This window comes from Notechis scutatus, chromosome 15 (genome assembly GCF_049901735.1).
Source record: "Notechis scutatus isolate UNSWTSFEM ecotype Mainland chromosome 15, rNotScu1.2, whole genome shotgun sequence".
NCBI classification, from domain to species: Eukaryota; Metazoa; Chordata; class Lepidosauria; order Squamata; family Elapidae; genus Notechis; species Notechis scutatus.
This window is the reverse complement of record NC_142023.1, coordinates 1,396,697-1,413,243: the sequence shown is the minus strand read 5'-3', so window position 1 is coordinate 1,413,243 and position 16,547 is coordinate 1,396,697. Positions and strand designations below refer to the sequence as shown.

Below are 16,547 nucleotides of genomic sequence, written 5' to 3'. Positions count from 1 at the left end.
ATGAAGAGGGGGTGGGCATGGGTCTTCCTCTGAACTCCCTCTCCCTTGTTCTACCTCTTCTCTGCTCTGCCCAGCCGGACTTTGCCCTTCCCCAGTTTTCTTCACAGCCAACAGAGTCACACTCCCACTCCCTGCCAGCTGTTCATCTTCCTCCTCGGATTCAGGCTCCAACAGGGGCATGGCAACATCCCTGTCCTAGATAAACCTGCCCTCACTGCATCACCAAGCCTTGAATCTGGGGGCCCACGGGGATTCGTTCATTCATTCATTCATTCATTCATTCATTCATTCATTCATTCTTCTGTCTATCATAGGCAGGTGGCTCTTTTCTCTCTCATTTGGGAGCAACAAAGTTTACCTGTCCTTCCCTCTTTCCCTCTTTGCATGATCGCAGGGGTGGCTGAACCTCCCGCATGGAAGGCAGTTGCAGAAGAAGACTTCTACGCGAAGATGGCAAACATGGTATTGGCCAGTTTCTTTTTCTCTCCCTTTATTAGTGGTCTTCATTGTGCGGCCACATGGAGCCTGAGGGCTTGTGGGAAGTTTCCAAGCCTGCCTTGCGTGCTCTGGCTTAATTTGGGCACGTTAGTTCCGGAGTGCCAAAATGTGTGGAAGAGGTTCTAGAGCCGTGGTGGCTAACCTTTTGGGGCTCCTGTGCCAAAAATTGTGCACGCGCTTGCATGCTCACGCTCGCGTGCCAGCAGCCAGAAGGCAATGCATGTCCCCCCACATCCCCTACGCATGTGTGTGCAATCCCACCCACCCCCTTACCTGCACTGCGCCTCCCAGCTGACTCCGAAAGGCTTGAGGGAGGCTTTGCAGGCTGAAAACTAGCCCCGTTTTGTTACTTCTGGTATTTCCGGAAATACCAGAAGTGACGAAACAGGCCTATTATTCGTCCTGCAAAGCCTCCAGAAGCTTGAAAAAGGCTTCAAACCGCCCTAAAATCAGCTGGGAGGCGCGCGCATGCTCAGTGAGGTAAGTTTGCCTGCAGCTCCCGTACTGGCACAAATGGCTCCGGGTGCCACAGGTTCGCCATCACGGTTCTAGAGTGACCTTTCTCTGAGCGCCTTCAGAACGAAGTCCCTGGTCCTCTTGGGTCAGCCACCCATTGCCTGCAAAGCTGTGGCGATGGGGCTGATGGCCTCGGGCTACCCCCGGGGCACGGGCACCACAGGCAGGGCCTGGGGCTGCGAAGGCAAGAGGCTCTGGTGAAGCAGGAGCCCCAGCTTCCTGCATCCCTTCAGTCTGGAGGTCAGGAGGAGCCGAATCGTCTGGTGAGTAAAGAAGATTCGCACAGGAGTTCCCGGTTGTTCCCGTTTTTAGTTGTCTTGTTTGCAGCGTGACAAATCCACTCCTGGGATCTGAGCTGGTGGGACTTTTGCTGCCCACGGCGGTTCAGGTCTGGCCTTCGCTGCTTGTTCAGGTGCTTGACTTCTGTTTCTGTCCAGGGCCCAGGCCGACGGTCCCGATCGACCTCCCAGTCTTCGGCCCACATGGTATGCCCCCGAAACTGATCTAATCTTCTCCCTCCGCTTATCTACCCTCCTCCCTCCGTCACCCACTTCTCATCTCCGTTGCTTGTTCGCCGTTTTTCCCCCCCTCCTTCCTCCTCTTCCTTCTTAATGACTTTGTTGAAGACGTTTCCGCCAGAAATGTCAGCCAGAAACTGAACTTGGTTGTTATGTGACGACAGGGCCTGGGGCGACGTTCTCGGACGACCTCGGAGTCCTCCGTGCATTCCATTGGCCGGGAGAGGCGAAACTCCACCACCAGGCAGCCTTCTCCGCCCCCACCCTCGATCCCCGAAAGGAAGAAAACCCCCAAAGAAGCCAAGAAGGAGCTGGCACCTCAAAAAGTGAGCCATTAAACCTTAACGCTAAGCAGAAACACTTAGCTGTGCCTCCCCCCTCCCCACAGAGAGAGTTCGCTCTCCCTGGCTTGGCTCCGATGCCTTTGCCAACCTCAGTGAAACTTTCTGGAGGCCTCCATCTCTCCTCCCCCCCCCCCCCCAAGCTTAACCCTTCCTCCTTCAAACTTAAACTCAGAAACTGGTCTGGAATCTCCAGAAGCGGGGGGGGGCAGGGGTGGGATTCCAAAAAAAAACGTATTCTTCCCCATGGTAGCAAGGCTTAGCGTCCTGTGAAGAGTTGGGACTTCAGTTGACTCCTGCTTACCTCCGAAGTCCCTTCCAACTCACTCGGGCAGGGTTTCCACGGGGCACTAAGCCACCTTTTACCTAAGAGGGAAAGGGTGGCATTGAAGGAGGAGAAAGGAGTCCTGGTTTCTCCTTCATCAGGATTGGTCTCCTGTGGTCTTTCACCCACAAAGCTGCTTCCCGCTGCTTCATTCCTGGCGCCAAACTAACAGCTGCTCATCTGGAATGTGGGATATTGTGGAGCCAGTGAGCTAAGACCATGAAACTATAACAGCCAGCAACAAATTTATATTTAAATTATAAAGCTGTGGTCTATAGCTGCTATTATGCTGAAGGATAAAAGACCCTCCAAACGAACTAAAAAAAACTCTTTTAAATATTATTTAAACGTTGAAATCAGGTTAGGGTTAGGATGCAAAAATCCCAGCAACCGGTTCGCTGTCTGGTTGCTGGGTGGGCGGGGCCATGGTGGGGGGGGGGCCTACTGGAACTTCCTGTTTCCGGCTTCCGATGGGCCTCCCAGAACCTGGGGGAAGCCGCTTTCGCCCTCCCAGGGGTCCAGAGCAGTGGTGGTATTCAGCCGGTTCGCACCGGATCGTGTGAACCGCTAGCAAGAATTTGGCGTGGGTCGCCGAACCGGTAGTAAGTTCTGGCTGGCCGTGCCCCCAATCCGGTCGCCCTCCCTCCCAATGCTCGCTTACCTGCCCGCCTGACATTCGCCTAAGGTATTTCTTTTCTTTTTCCCTCCCGACAGTCAGCTGTGCATAGATCAGCTGTGCTGGGATTCTCCTTGCTGAGGCCCAGGAGGGCAAAAAATGGAGGGGGAGCTCAGCCCCTCCCTCCATTTTTTGCCTTCCAGAGCCCCAGAGGAGCCTTAGGGGAGCAAAAACCCCCCGAGGCTTCTTTGAGGCTAGGAAGCTCCCAAAAAAAGCCACACCCACCCAGTCACATGGCCATGCCCACCAAGCCACGCCCACAGAACCAGTAGTAAAAATTTTGAATCCCACCACTGGTCCAGAGGCCTCCCCCGGGCCTTTGGGTGAAAACAGCCTCTCCCTGTCTCTGGAGGCCCACTGGAAGCCGGAAACAGGCCTGTTTCCGGACTTCCAGAAGGCCTGTTTTCCCCCTTCCCAGTGTCAACTCATAAAATATTTCTCTGGTCTTTTTAGAGTTGCCAACAGAAAGGGAGGGGGCAGCAGTGCAGCAGCTTGCAAGCCGAAACTGCATCCCATAAATGCTTTCAAAGATAGTAACTAGGTGACCGAAGTTTCTGCCATGCAAAATTCTAACTGGAGAACATGATTGATGACTCTGGGCTATGGAGGTGTCCCATTGGAGAATATGAATTAGGATACACCCAGAGGGGTTGAGGGGGAAAACTAGGGTCAAGGGTGACAGTGAATGATGTGTCTCAGAGTCGGCTACACCCAGGCAGTGCCAGCATGTTAACTCCCAATAAATCCTTTTGAAGTTTTGGAAGTTTGGCTCGAGACTCATGATTTAATCAGGGTAACTGCCGGAATCCTGACACCCATCCGCGCGGAGCCTGCACTAACCACTATCGAAAATGGGCTGTGTGGAGACTCCTGGGAGGGGAGGGACAGGGTGGGCGGGGCCAGCTGGTCGGTTGAATTCCCGGTTCAGCGAACCAGATGCAAAGTGAACAACCTGGTTCGCCCAAACCGGTAGAATCCCATCCCTTAGGGAGGTGCAGGGAGAGACACACATTGTACTAAAAGAAAGTATGATTACCATTTGTTTTTTTCCAGAGCGGTGGCCACTGGCTTCGTTGGCTGATGGGGAAAAGCAAAACTGAAGCCCATCTTCCGGATGACAAGAACAAGTCGGTAAGAAAACTGTTCACCCTCCACTGGCATTCTTGGGCATTATTTTCTTCCTTTTTAATATGCAATTCCTAGCTATAGCATTTGGCCTTGGGACCTTTAAAAACAAACACTTTTTTCATACAATTTTTTTAAAAACAATGTCAAATGGCACCAATTCCAGTCTCAGAGAAAAAAAGAAACTTTCGGGATTGGCAAAGAAAGTTGGAAAAATGCTTCTACGGAGAGGCAAATTTAGACATTGGCACTGTGGTTTCTATCAGGCAGACACAAAACTATCCCTAACAAGAGCTAGTATTTATTTCACTTCACTTAGTCATTAAATTTGTATGCCACCCATCTCATGATCAAGCTTACCCTGGCTGGCTTCCAATACCAGAAATAACAAAATAAAACAATTACAGGATGAAAACATAGGGCATTAAAAGGGAAAAAACATTAAAACCAATGTTACAAGTGGATAAAAAGAATCAATGCATAGAATAGGACCTATTAGCAACCACTTGTGTGTGCAGCTTATACACAATGTAGGAAAATTTTGTATCTTTAGAGAAATAGTTTTTTCTTCATTAATTAATTAATTAACAGACAAAGGAGATCATAGTGTCTTGGAAATTTAAATAAAAGAGGGACAATCAGCTCTGGGATGAATGTCCCTTTAGACCTGGCCAATACCAGTATCACTTCACAGCATTGGGTTCCCTATATTTCCCTTCCAGGATAGCTGTGGGGAAAGCATTAAATAGAGCTGAAGAGAAGGCTCTCCTTATTTGGGAACTGTGATATATAAATGTGAGGCTGGATTAGGCACTAATACTTACCTAGTTGTGATTTAGATTATGCAAGAAAGCAGCAATTTCTGTTCAACCTTCTATATCTAGTATAGTAATGTGTTGTGACTCGGAGGTTTGAGCCTGCTTTGTTAGAGGACACAGACTTGGACAATGAGGAAGAGGAGGATTTGGCTCTGAGGTTTGAGCCTGCTTTGTTAGAGGATTTGGAATTGCCTTCCTCCCCAGGACTTTCCTCCTCGGCAGGACCTTCCTCCCTGATTGTGCCTCAGGTGTCGGCAGATAACCAGGAGGGCATATCAGAGCCTCTGGCTGAGGAATGTTGGTTTGATGTGAGGCAAAGACGCAGGCAAAAGCGTGAGATGCAACGCAGAAAGAAAGGACAAATCAGAGAATGAGATGAGGGACTGACACGCCCCACAGGGAATAAAAGTGGGTGTGTTAGCTCTGGGTTCTTGTTCGGGACAATGTGTTATTTAGTGAGAGAAGCTTCAGAATTATCCTGTGTGTGTGGCGACAGCTTGTGATTTATGTTCCTGCTTCCTTATCGGACTTGGCAGACAGCTTGCGTGAGACTGCCAAGAATGTTGTCAGCTTAAGGAATTTAACCCTGTAATTACCGGACTTGCCTGCTTATTTGTGTTTCAGTTGGAAATTTGGACTTATTACTTTGTTTGTCCAGGTGAGACATAACAGTAATGTATATGCCTTAGTATTGATCTGGCTTGATCTGACTCTGAAGTTCAGGTAGCACCACTTGGAGAAACCACAGAGGCTTATTTTCCTGGGGATCCCTGCTCCCCAGGAAGGTTTGCAGTTGTCTGGGTGAAACCAGGCTCAATAGCAGGAACTGTGAGAAGAGGGATCTTGGAGTCTTAGTGGACAACCAGCTAAGTATGAGCCAGCAGTGTGCAGCAGCAGCCAAAAAAGCCAGTGCAATCCTAAGCTGCATTAACAGAGGGATACAATCAAGATCAAGGGAGGTACTAATACTACTCCATAAAGCCTTAGTAAGACCACATCTAGAGTTCTGCCTCCTGTTTTGGTCATCACATTATAAAAAAAGATGTTGAGGCTCTAGAAAAAGTGCAGAGAAGGGCAACCAAGATGTTGCTAAAACATACGATGAAGGATTGCAGGAACTGGGTGTGGCTAGTCTAGTGAAGGACCAGGGGAAGCATGATAGCAGCCTTCCAATATTTGAGGGGCTGTCCCAGAGAGGAGGAGGGGGTCAAGCTATTTTCCAAAACACCTGAAGACCAGACAAGGAACAATGAGTGGAAAATGAACAAGGAGAGATTCAACCTAGAAATAAGGGGAAATTTCCTGACAGTGAGACCAATCAACCCTTTGAACAGAAGTTGCCTTCAGAAGTTGTGGGAGCTTCATCCCTGGAAGCTTTCAAGAAGAGACTGGACTGCCATCTGTCAGAAATGGCGTAGGGTCTCCTGTTTGGGTGGGGGGTTGGACTAGATGACCTACAAGTTCCCTTCCAACTCTGTTAATCTGTATCTCTCTGCCAATATTTCGTTCACCAATGTTTGGTGGGTCGCTATGATTTCTAGAAAAAAGGTTATGAGACTAATGAAGTAATAGATGAAAGGACTTAAATCAGTTCAGCAATAATCTTCAATGTTCAATATGAAGCATAACTATGCTGTACTGATTTTGTGGGCAGAGGTCAGACAAACAAAACAAGGGAAATTAGGGAATGAGCCCAAGAAAGTTTTCCATAATATATTACCTTCTGCTTAGTCTGCTTTTTTTTAAAATGCTGTTATCTAAGGTAGACTGTTTTCCTTTGCATTTGATTATTCTAACAATCTTACAATGTGTTTAAGTAGAAAACACACATGCAGGTTTAGCCAGCTGAATCTGGCTCCTCTCGGAAAGCATAGCTTCATTCTTTTTTATCCATCTGCAGATTGTTTGGGATGAAAAGAAACAGCGGTGGATCAACCTGGATGAACCCGAAGAGGAAGTAAGTGTCGCAGCCAGTTCAGAAATGAGTGGCAATGTCTCAAATGGGAATGGAGACGGAGATTGCATCACCAATGAGCACAATGCACATCGTGCTTCAAGTCCCTTTTTTCTCTGCTCTACACAGACACAAACAGACACACACACACACACACACACGTGTGCACGTCATCATGGAAAAGCAGCTTTATTCTTGGGAGGGTCTTCTACGTTCTCTGCTATTCTAGCCTGCTTGTTTTTTCCCCCATCCCTTTGTCTCCCGTGCTTGAGGGGCTCTTGCGAAAGCCGTCTCGTGGTTTTCTGCTGTCCCAACACCAAACGTAAAGGAGACCCAACAGAGACCTGTGTCAGGAGAGGGACAGCTGTCTGTTAAGAGATTTGGATTTCACGGGCTGTTTTTCCCCCCCACTCTCTCTCTCTCTCTCTCTCTCTCTCTTTTTAGAGCAAACCCCCTCCACCTCCCCCCACCGGGTTTCCTCAGGCTGCTCCCTCTGGATTAGTAGGACCTCCCAATGCTTCCGTCAACGTGTTCTCCAGGAGAGCAGGTACCTTGTACAGTTGGAAAACCTATCCTGGAAATGGCCAACGATGGGAAACAGAACAAGGTCCCAGGGCCACCCGGTGTGAAATAGCAATAGCATTTGGACTTTATATACCACTTCACAGTGATTTTGCAGCCCTCTCTAAGTGGTTTACAGAGTCAGCCTATTTCCCCTAACAATCTGGGTCCTCCTTTTATCCACCCTGGAAGGATGGAAGGCTGAGTCAGCCTTGAGCTGGTGAGAATCAAACTGCTGGCAGTCAGCAGAGTTAGCCTGCAATACTGCATTCTCACCACTGCACCACCACAGCTCTTAGATAGATGATAGATAGATAGATAGATAGATAGATAGATAGATAGATAGATAGATAGATAGATAGATAGATAGATAGATAGATAGATAGATAGATAGGTAGATAGATAGATAGATAGATAGATAGATAGATAGATAGATAGATAGAGAGATAGCATATAATCCTTAGACAGATGATATACCACTTCACAGTGTTTACAGCCCTGCTATAAGATAGATAGATCTTGCCCCAAGAATCTGGGTGCTCCTTTACTGATCAGATAGATGGATGAGATTGAGCCTGGTAGATAGATAGCCAGTGACAGATAGATGCATTCTGACCACTGCACCACCACAGCTAGATAGATGATAGATAGATAGATAGATAGATAGATAGATAGATAAAGAGAGATAGAGAGATAGCAATAATCCTTAGACTTATATACCACTTCACAGTGCTTTACAGCCCTGCTATAAGCAGTTTATAGAGTCAGCCTCTTGCCCCCAACAATCTGGGTCCTCCTTTTACCGACCTCAGAAGGATGGAAGGCTGAGTCAACCTTGAGCTGGTGGGATTTGAACTGCCAAATTGAAGTCAGCCAGCAGTCAGCAGAAGTGGCCTGCAGTCCTGCACTCTAACCACTGTGCTGCCGTCATCTTAATTAGCCTGTTTTGATAGGCAGAAGCCGTTTTCCTGGCTCTGCCTGAGAGCTTTTGTCCCCTTGCCTGGCACAGCCGCCGCCCACAGGGCCCTTATTCCCTGAGGGGCTTCTTCTGTCTCCTCCTCAGTTCTCCGGAACGAGCCCTTTTTTTTCTCTGCTTGTCCCTTCGCAGCAGGGAGTAAAGGTCGCTACGTGGACATCCTGAACCCAAGCAAAGCCACGTCCCCCGTTCCTGCTCCAGCACCAGCTGACCTGTTTGCTCCCTTGGCCCCGATGCCCATCCCTGCCAACATGTTTGTACCCAACTCAGGTGAGTTAAAGGCAGGCGGGAAGAAGGCGAGGAAAAGCCACAGTCTGGAGCCTGCCTGCCCGTCCGTCCGTCTCCCTTCCCAGCTGCTGTTTTTTTCTGCTTCCCTTTCCAAGGAAGAGGGAAGGTGGGTGGGGAGAGCTGTTGGCTGATTTTAGTTGAACATCTTTTGCAAGGAAAATATAAGATTGAGATTGAATTAATTGGCACAAGTTTTCGATAGACTGCCTCTTGTCGACGAGCTTAGGTTATAATTATTCTGTTCGTGAAAATACTCTTCTTGAATTCTCTGTTCTCTGAATGGTTAGTGTTAACGCTTAAACAACATGTCTTTTTTGTGTGTGTGAAGCACTGCCTTAAAAACCAACAGATTCCATAATTTTGGACTGCAGTTCAGAATAACTTTGAAGCCTTTAACTTGAGAAGAAGTTTCCCCTAAAGCCAGCCAGAGATCATCATGGGAGAGAACGCCCATTTCAAGCTTGGCTACTTTTCCATGGAAGACCCTATGCCAAACTTGACAGCTTTAAGGCTTGTGGGCTTCAACTCCCAGAATTCTTGAGCTAACATGACTGGAGGAGGAATTCTGGGAGTTGAAGTCCACAAGCCTTAAAGTTGCCAAGTTTGGGGACCCCTGGTCTACTGTTTAAGGTCCCAGGCCGGAAACCAGGAGACGGAGAGTTCTAGTCCCACCTGAATAAGCACGAAAGGTGGCTGGAATTTTGGGTCTGCATTTTCTCTCCGTCCAGTCCACCCCACAAGGTTGTTGCTTTGGGGAAACTAGGAGGAACATTAGGTATGTTAGCTGCTTTGAGTCACAACTCCTCCCATCAGGGGGCACGGCGCATGCTGGAAGCCGCGCAGGATCAAGAAGGGATGATCTGGGGGCCAAACTGGAAGCTGCATCCTTTGAAGGCAGCTGAGCCCCAGAATAAGAGAGGCAGAGGTGGGGGCAGGGGATTTCCCTCTTCAAACACCCGAAAGAACATCGCAAAAAACTCTCCTCTCTTCCAGAATTCTGGATTTATTTATTATTTTATTTATTTATTTTATTTGTTTGTCAAACATGTACAACAAGGGTCTTCAAACTTGGCAGCTTTAAGACTTGTGGACTTCAACTCCCAGAATTCCTGAGCTAACATGACTTGGAGGAGGAATTCTGGGAGTTGAAGTCCACAAGTCTTAAAGCTGTCAAGTTCGAAGACCCCTGCCCTATGCAGACACCCGTGGGAAGGGACAGAGAGTTTGGTGGGGTTTTTTTTGTTTTTTGTTTTAAACCTGTGACCTCTTCATACAGTTCCTGAAGAGCAAACACCGCTGGAGGGTGGAGTGGCTCAAGATCAGGTGGCACCAGGCAACGACACCAACCCTGAGTCAACTGGAGAAGTACCAGTAAGTTAGAGTTGCCAATGTGGTTTCCTTTTAGAGAGGTGGGACTTTTGGCCCCAGAGACCCTGGAGGCAGCAGCTGGGCTTCGAAGCCCCCACTCAGACGCCTCCCTGGCTATTTCTATAACACCAGTTCTGCAACTATTTGGTGTGACAGAAATGGCTAGTTATATATTAAATATCAGATAGTTATATATTAAATAGTTATATATTAAATATATATCAAAGCAAAAAAGTTGAGGCTGTTGGAGGGTGTTTATCTTGTACTGTACTAGGAAGAGGTAGAAGTCGGTGCCTCCCTTCTCTTTCCCCTTGTATTTCACACCCCCTTTTCCCCATTCCTTTTCCCGCCTTTAATTTCCTATTTTCTTTTCTTTCTTTTGTATTTTATATTTTATTTTGTAAAATAAAAACAATATTTTTTTAAAAAAGCCTTACTGGCTGAGAATTCAGTTGTTGGATGCCAGTGAAAAACTGTGGGCCGAGCAGGGGTTTGAGCCTGGGTGAGAGAAGAGAGAACAGCAAAACTGGTGAAAGACATGTGAATAAGAAGAAACGTATACGGTAGTCCTCAGCTTACAACCACAGGGAAGCAGAATTTCTGTTGTAGGTCATGCAGGTCCCAAAGTGAACCGTCCTGTGAGTGAACCTGATTTTGTGACCGTTTTCACCACCGTAATGAAACCAACCCAGCTTCTCCAGTTGATGTTTTTGTCAGACACACATCACAGTCATGTCACCAACAAGGCACTGCAACCCCGTTGAAAATGCAAGCCAGGTGCCAAATGCCTGGATTTGCAATCACGGGGATTGCTGAGGCATCATAATTTTGCACCGTGGTTAAAACCGTCATAAATCAAGGCCTACCTGGTGTTAATTATTGCACTGATTCTTCTCTCCACATGAAGGAGAACTTTAACAATAACATGAGTACTTTTGGATTTTATAAAATGCTCGGGCCAATGCTTAGCCGTGGATAATTTCGGCTGGGATTCTCTTGGGTCATTGCTACATGTCCACAGTTCATGGCATCCTTCCTTCCTTTCTTTTTGTCTTTCAGTACTTAAATTCTGCTGCATTTCCACCTGGGCCTGAGCTTCCTGCGTCGAATCCAGGGGATGCCCAGTCTGGAGAGGTAAGCGTCCCTTGCCAGGTTAGCTATTCTGAGCCTTTGAGGCACCTGCCAGATGCTTCTGGGCCCACCTTTGCAAGGGAAAATAGCAGGTAACAAACTCCAGAGCTAAAGGCCATTGGAAGCAGGAAGAATTGGAACCGGAAGGAGGTAAACGTAGCATAAGGTTTGGCCTGGCAACCTGTATCTGGGAACTGAAGATACAGCCGCCTCTTCTGAAGGGGTCTGCCATGCTGAGGAACCCTCATTCCTCTGTTGAACATTATTTGTGCATGAGTTTGACTTAACGTGAAGTGCCATGAAAACGCTAGGCTCTTAAAATCCAACCCAAGGCCTTGAATTGCACCTGAGGTGTTCATAACCCAGAAAGTGCCTTTTTTTTTTTATAAGCAAAGCTAACTTGCACTTAGAGATATGTATAATTTAACTTTTGGCCCTGGGACACCCCTACCCCCCCCCCTTTTGATACGAACAAAAATTTAGCTGAGAGTTGCAGGCAGAGGCTGGCATGGTGACTTTGATTCTTTTTTTTTGTGTGTGTGTTGTGTGTCTTTGCTGTTTTGTAGCTTTCGCGCTCTAGTTCAATGAGTTCATTATCCCGTGAAGTCAGCCAGCATTTAAATCAGGTACCTTGGCTGGCCCTCCTCCTCCTCTTTCTTCTCTTTCCCTGCTCCTTGTACCTCCTTTCCCCCCCATCGTATCTTGCCCCAGTTCTGACATTTTCAACTGGCATTTCCATCCAAACTAACACGTCACCGTAGTGATGAAGTCTTCTGGCCCCTAAACCAGGGAAGTGGAGTACCAGCCTCTTTTTGAACCAGCTCTCCTTGGCTGAGGAAACATGGTTGCTTTTCTATAATGCTGGGTTCATAGTCCAAGTCGCCCCCCCCCCCCCACTTCCAAAAAGGGTCCCGATTGGGGTTTTGTCCAGCCTGGAACGGGATAGCGACTGAAAAACAATAGAAAAGGCCAAATGTGCTGAATCAGGATATGTTTTGGTGTAACGACATACTTAGAGTTTGATGGGTAAACTTATCAACAAATTAATGGGATCCCCACTTTCAGGACCGATAGCAGGGGTTGTAATGCAACATCTGGAATCAATAGCACTCCTATACATACAAACTCAAAATATGGACCAGGTATATAGGCCACACTTTTTGGCCTAGAGGTGGAGCTCTCACCTGACAATCAGAAGGCTGTGAGTTCGATCCTAGGTAGAGACTGATATTTCTCTCTCTGGGCACAATGAGAATGTACCAGCTGTAAAAACTCCACATTGGCGACAGGAAAGGCATCCGGCCGGTAAACGCTCAGCTCCATTCAGTTGCCCCGACTCCCACCTTGCAAGGGATTACGGGGTTGTTAAATGACGAGCATATAGACCACACGTTTAATAAAACAGGACCTTGTAAAAACACCAGGGTAGCAAACCCCTCCCACACACACACCAGCCAAGTGCTCCACTACCAAACTAATAACACAACCTCCCACAAGAGAAGCTGTGTGTAAGAACTCTGTTTAGATGAGCACAAACATACCACAGCATTCCCGAAGAGCAAAGAAAAAAAGGAAACGGGCCGTCTGTACAGCATCCTTTCAACAAAATGGATATCCCTGCCAGCTTCATCACGTTCATAAAAAGAGCCTTGGCGGCTCAGTAAACAGCCCAACCGAAGACCTTCTAAGGCCACGTCCGCCAACACTGTAGGGACCAGCCCCCAAAACGTAAACTGAGAGCAAGCCCCTCTCCCTTCTAGCACTGATGATCGTCCCAAACTGGTGGACTTCTTGGTTTCTCTTTGAAGACGTTTCACTTCTCATCCAAGAAGCTTCTTCAGCTCTGATAGGACAGTAGGGGATGGAAGGATTTACATTCCTTGCAGACAGCTGGTCCTTGGCATCAATTCTTCACGATCCTGTCAGAGTTGAAGAAGCTTCTTGGATGAGAAGCGAAACGTCTTCAAATAACCAAGAAGCCCAGTTGCCTCCAGAAAAAGCTCCTCTGGGACAGCCAGGACCTCTGGAGGACGGAGAATCTCTACAGGCTGAGCGCTGGCGATGTTACGTACTTTGGGGGCAAGGAAACATCTGCCAGACAAGAAGCAGCTCAGAGCACCCAGCACCCCTCGTTTCAACTCTTGAGTTACGTTCGTTCTTTATCACTACTATGGTGATCCAATGGATACTGGGCTAGGATTACTGGAGAGAAATTGAAGGGGGTCTTTTGGAAGGGTGAAGGCATTTGTATCTAAATCAGGGGTGTCCAACCTTGGCAACTTTAAGACTTGTGGACTTCAACTCCCAGAATTCCTCAGCCAGCAAAGCTGGCTGAGGAATTCTGGGAGTTGAAGTCCACAAGTCTTAAAGTTGCCAAGGTTGGACACCCCTGATCTAGATCAAGATAGACAAGAAACAGCAATTCTGTCAGCAGGGAGATTGGGGAAGACCCCCCCAAAAGGACTTCAGGGGCCACAGATCCCCCACTCAATATCATGTCTATATCATACTATGTGATGTCATGTCATTTGACATGACAGCTGTCTCCCAGTACTCAAGGGGATGTCAAAGACAAGAGGGGATTGGCTCGTTCTCCAAAGTACCAGAGGGCAGGGCAAGAAGTAACGGGTGGGAGCTCATTAAAGAGAGATCCAACCTAGAATTAATTACCTGTCAGTGAGAGTGATTAATCAGTGAACAACGTGCCTCCCGGAGTTGCGGCGGCTCCATGGCTGGAGGTTTTCAAGAACAGATTGGGAGAACCATTTGTCTGGAAGGGTATAAGAACTCCTCCCTTTCAGCCCTAGGATTCTATCCCAATTTCTGTGTTGCATGAGTGAGTAAAAAAATCACCAGAAACTACCAAACCACGTGTCTCAACAAGCATAGAAGACCCAAGAGCAGAGACCTTGTTTTTGCTGGAAAATTGCTCCGTGAAAATTTTGTGTTCCTTTCCGAAATCCCCAAAATGAAAAAAAAAGAACGTTTTGCTGAATGCAAAAACCTGCCTTTTCCACGCTTTGCAACATTCTTCTCCCTTACCGAGACTCAGATGCAGACAGAGGTTGGGGGACACCCTTGATGCTGTGAGAACACAATCAACATTTTCCAACCGATGTTCCAGCTGGCATTCAGAAGCCAGTCGAAAAGGCCTGGTGCTCAGCTGGATTTATGAGAGTTATGAATATAAAGTCTTACCCTTAGGCAAGAAAAACCAAAAATACACATATAGATTGGGTGAAGCCAGGCTTCATAGCAGTAACTGAGAGAAGGATCTTGGAGTCTAAGTAAACAACCAGTGAAATAGGAGCCAGCCGTGTGCAGCAGCCGCCAAAAAAGCCAATGCAATCCTAAATTGCGTTAACAGAGTGATACAATCAAAATCAAGGGAGGTACTAATCCATTCTATAAAGCCTTAGTAAGGCCACACCTAGAGTACTGCATCCATTTTGGTCACCACCACACTATAAAAAAGAGGTTGAGACTCTAGAAAGAGTGCAGAGAAGAGCAACCAGGATGATGAGGGGACTGGAGGCTAAAACATACTGTGAACGTTGCAGGAACTGGGCCTGGCTAGTCTAGGGAAGAGAAGGACCAGGGGAGACATGATAGCAGTCTTCCGATACTTGAGGGGCTGCCACAGAGAGGAGGAAGGGGACAAGCTGTTTTCAAAAAGCACCCGAAGGTTAGACAAGGAATAATGGAAACTGAATTAAGAGAGATTCAACCTGGAAATAAGGATGAATTTCCTGACAGGGAGAGCAATCAACCCATGGAACAGAAGTTGCCTTCGGAAGTTGTGGGAGCTCCATCACTGGAAGCTTCCAAGAAGAGACTGGACTGCCATTTGTCAGAAATGGTGTCGGGTCTCCTGCTTGGGCAGCGGGTTGGACTAGATGACCTACAAGGTCCCTTCCAACTCTGTTAATCTGTAATCTGGTAGAAACCTCAAAGCAAGTCCCTTTCTAGAGCCTTGGACTTCCTAGAACAGGGTCTCTCAGCCTTGGAGAATGTAAGGCGCGTGGACAGAATTGGCCTGCGTGTCTTAAAAGTTGCCATGGCTGAGAAACCCTCTCCCAGGTCCTGTCAGAAGGAACCAAGCATTGCAATCTTTGTACACATCCATCTTTGGGGCTCCCGTGGAAGCAACGGGGGGGGGATTGCACCCCCACGGGGACCCCAGGCAGGCTCATGGCTTGCTCCCCCAACCAGCTGGGCATCCTTCGAGCACTCGGCACGGCTAACCTTTCCGCTGCTCCTCTTGCATGTTTCGAGGGCTGCTCCCACCCTCCCCCAAATGAGCCTTTTCAGGGTCATTGCATGTGCCTTTGTTCTGTGACAACAGCCTGCGTGCACCGCTGCTCCTATCGGTAACACGGAAGCTTCCCTGTGAGTTGGGGGGGGCAGGTTCGGTTTTCCTTCCAGTTTTGGCATTTGTGTGTGTCGTCCTCTTGCTGCAGTATTGTGGAATCCCTGCTTGACCAAGGCACACAAGGCAAGCTTGCCTGACTTTTTCCCTGGCATCTCAGTGATAGCAAACTCTCTCCTTGTTCTGTGTAGGCACCTCCTGGAGATCCCCCGACTGGTGCTGTCCAGTTCTACAATCCGTCTCAGTTTGCACAGGTACAGCCTTCCTCCTCCTCCTAGCCTTAGGTCCCCTCCCTCCGATGCGAGTGTTGCAAAACTAGACAAGCCCCCTCCTCCATACACCCCACTTTCTGTAAGGCTTTGCCTAAGGAGCAAAGATATGCTCCAGTTGTCAGGATTCCAGCAATTGCCCTAATGAAATCATGATTCTCGAGCCAAACTTCAAAAAACTTCAAAGGATTTATTGGAGGCGACATAGAGGCACCGCCCTGTATGAAGCCAACTCTGGCATAGGTAATTTACAGTCCCCTGTGACCCTGTTTTCCCCTTCCACCCTGGGGGTCTCATCAACCAGATTCTCCAATTGAGCACCTTCACGGGCTGCGTGTCATCATTCACGCTCTCTAATTAAACATATTCGCAGGCAAAAACTGGTAGTTTAGTTACAAACTTTTAAAGAGAAGAGTTGGAATGTACTTTCACTTTCAACTGCTGTTCCAGGTTTCCTTCCTCCCCCCCCCCTTTTTTTTAATGGCAACTACTAAAACAGGCATAGGGGTGTTTTATGAGTTGTCACCAGCCTGTATTCAATCCTTTGGGTGGCTTCAGGGTCAAAAATGTTTGCTTCAACCATGGATTGGCTAGGAATATAGTCTTCTGTTTGAGCTTTGAGGATTGGGATCTGATTTGGAACAGAACTGGGAAGATCTTTCGCTTTGCCTTTAAACACAACCAGGGTTGACCCTCTACGGGTTCGCATGGATTCGGGCGATCCTTTAGCTAAGGTTCTGCCTAGTTCGGCGAACCTGCAAATCCCAACCCTGGCTGGCACTGCCCGCCCCTCCCTGCTCCTCCCACACTGCCA

At 47.8% G+C, this 16,547-nt stretch overlaps 1 protein-coding gene across 1 annotated transcript in view; it reads left to right on the top strand.

The window, feature by feature from the left end:
* Positions 1–16,547, top strand: part of SEC16A (SEC16 homolog A, endoplasmic reticulum export factor) — a 66,949-nt gene that overhangs the window by 46,881 nt on the left and 3,521 nt on the right. Inside the window, 11 exon segments of the mRNA XM_087944255.1 lie at positions 395–462; positions 1,452–1,499; positions 1,697–1,858; positions 3,928–4,005; positions 6,718–6,774; positions 7,216–7,318; positions 8,441–8,578; positions 9,873–9,967; positions 11,024–11,098; positions 11,662–11,721; positions 15,656–15,718. Of these exon segments, the coding sequence (XP_087800381.1) occupies positions 395–462; positions 1,452–1,499; positions 1,697–1,858; positions 3,928–4,005; positions 6,718–6,774; positions 7,216–7,318; positions 8,441–8,578; positions 9,873–9,967; positions 11,024–11,098; positions 11,662–11,721; positions 15,656–15,718 (947 nt within the window).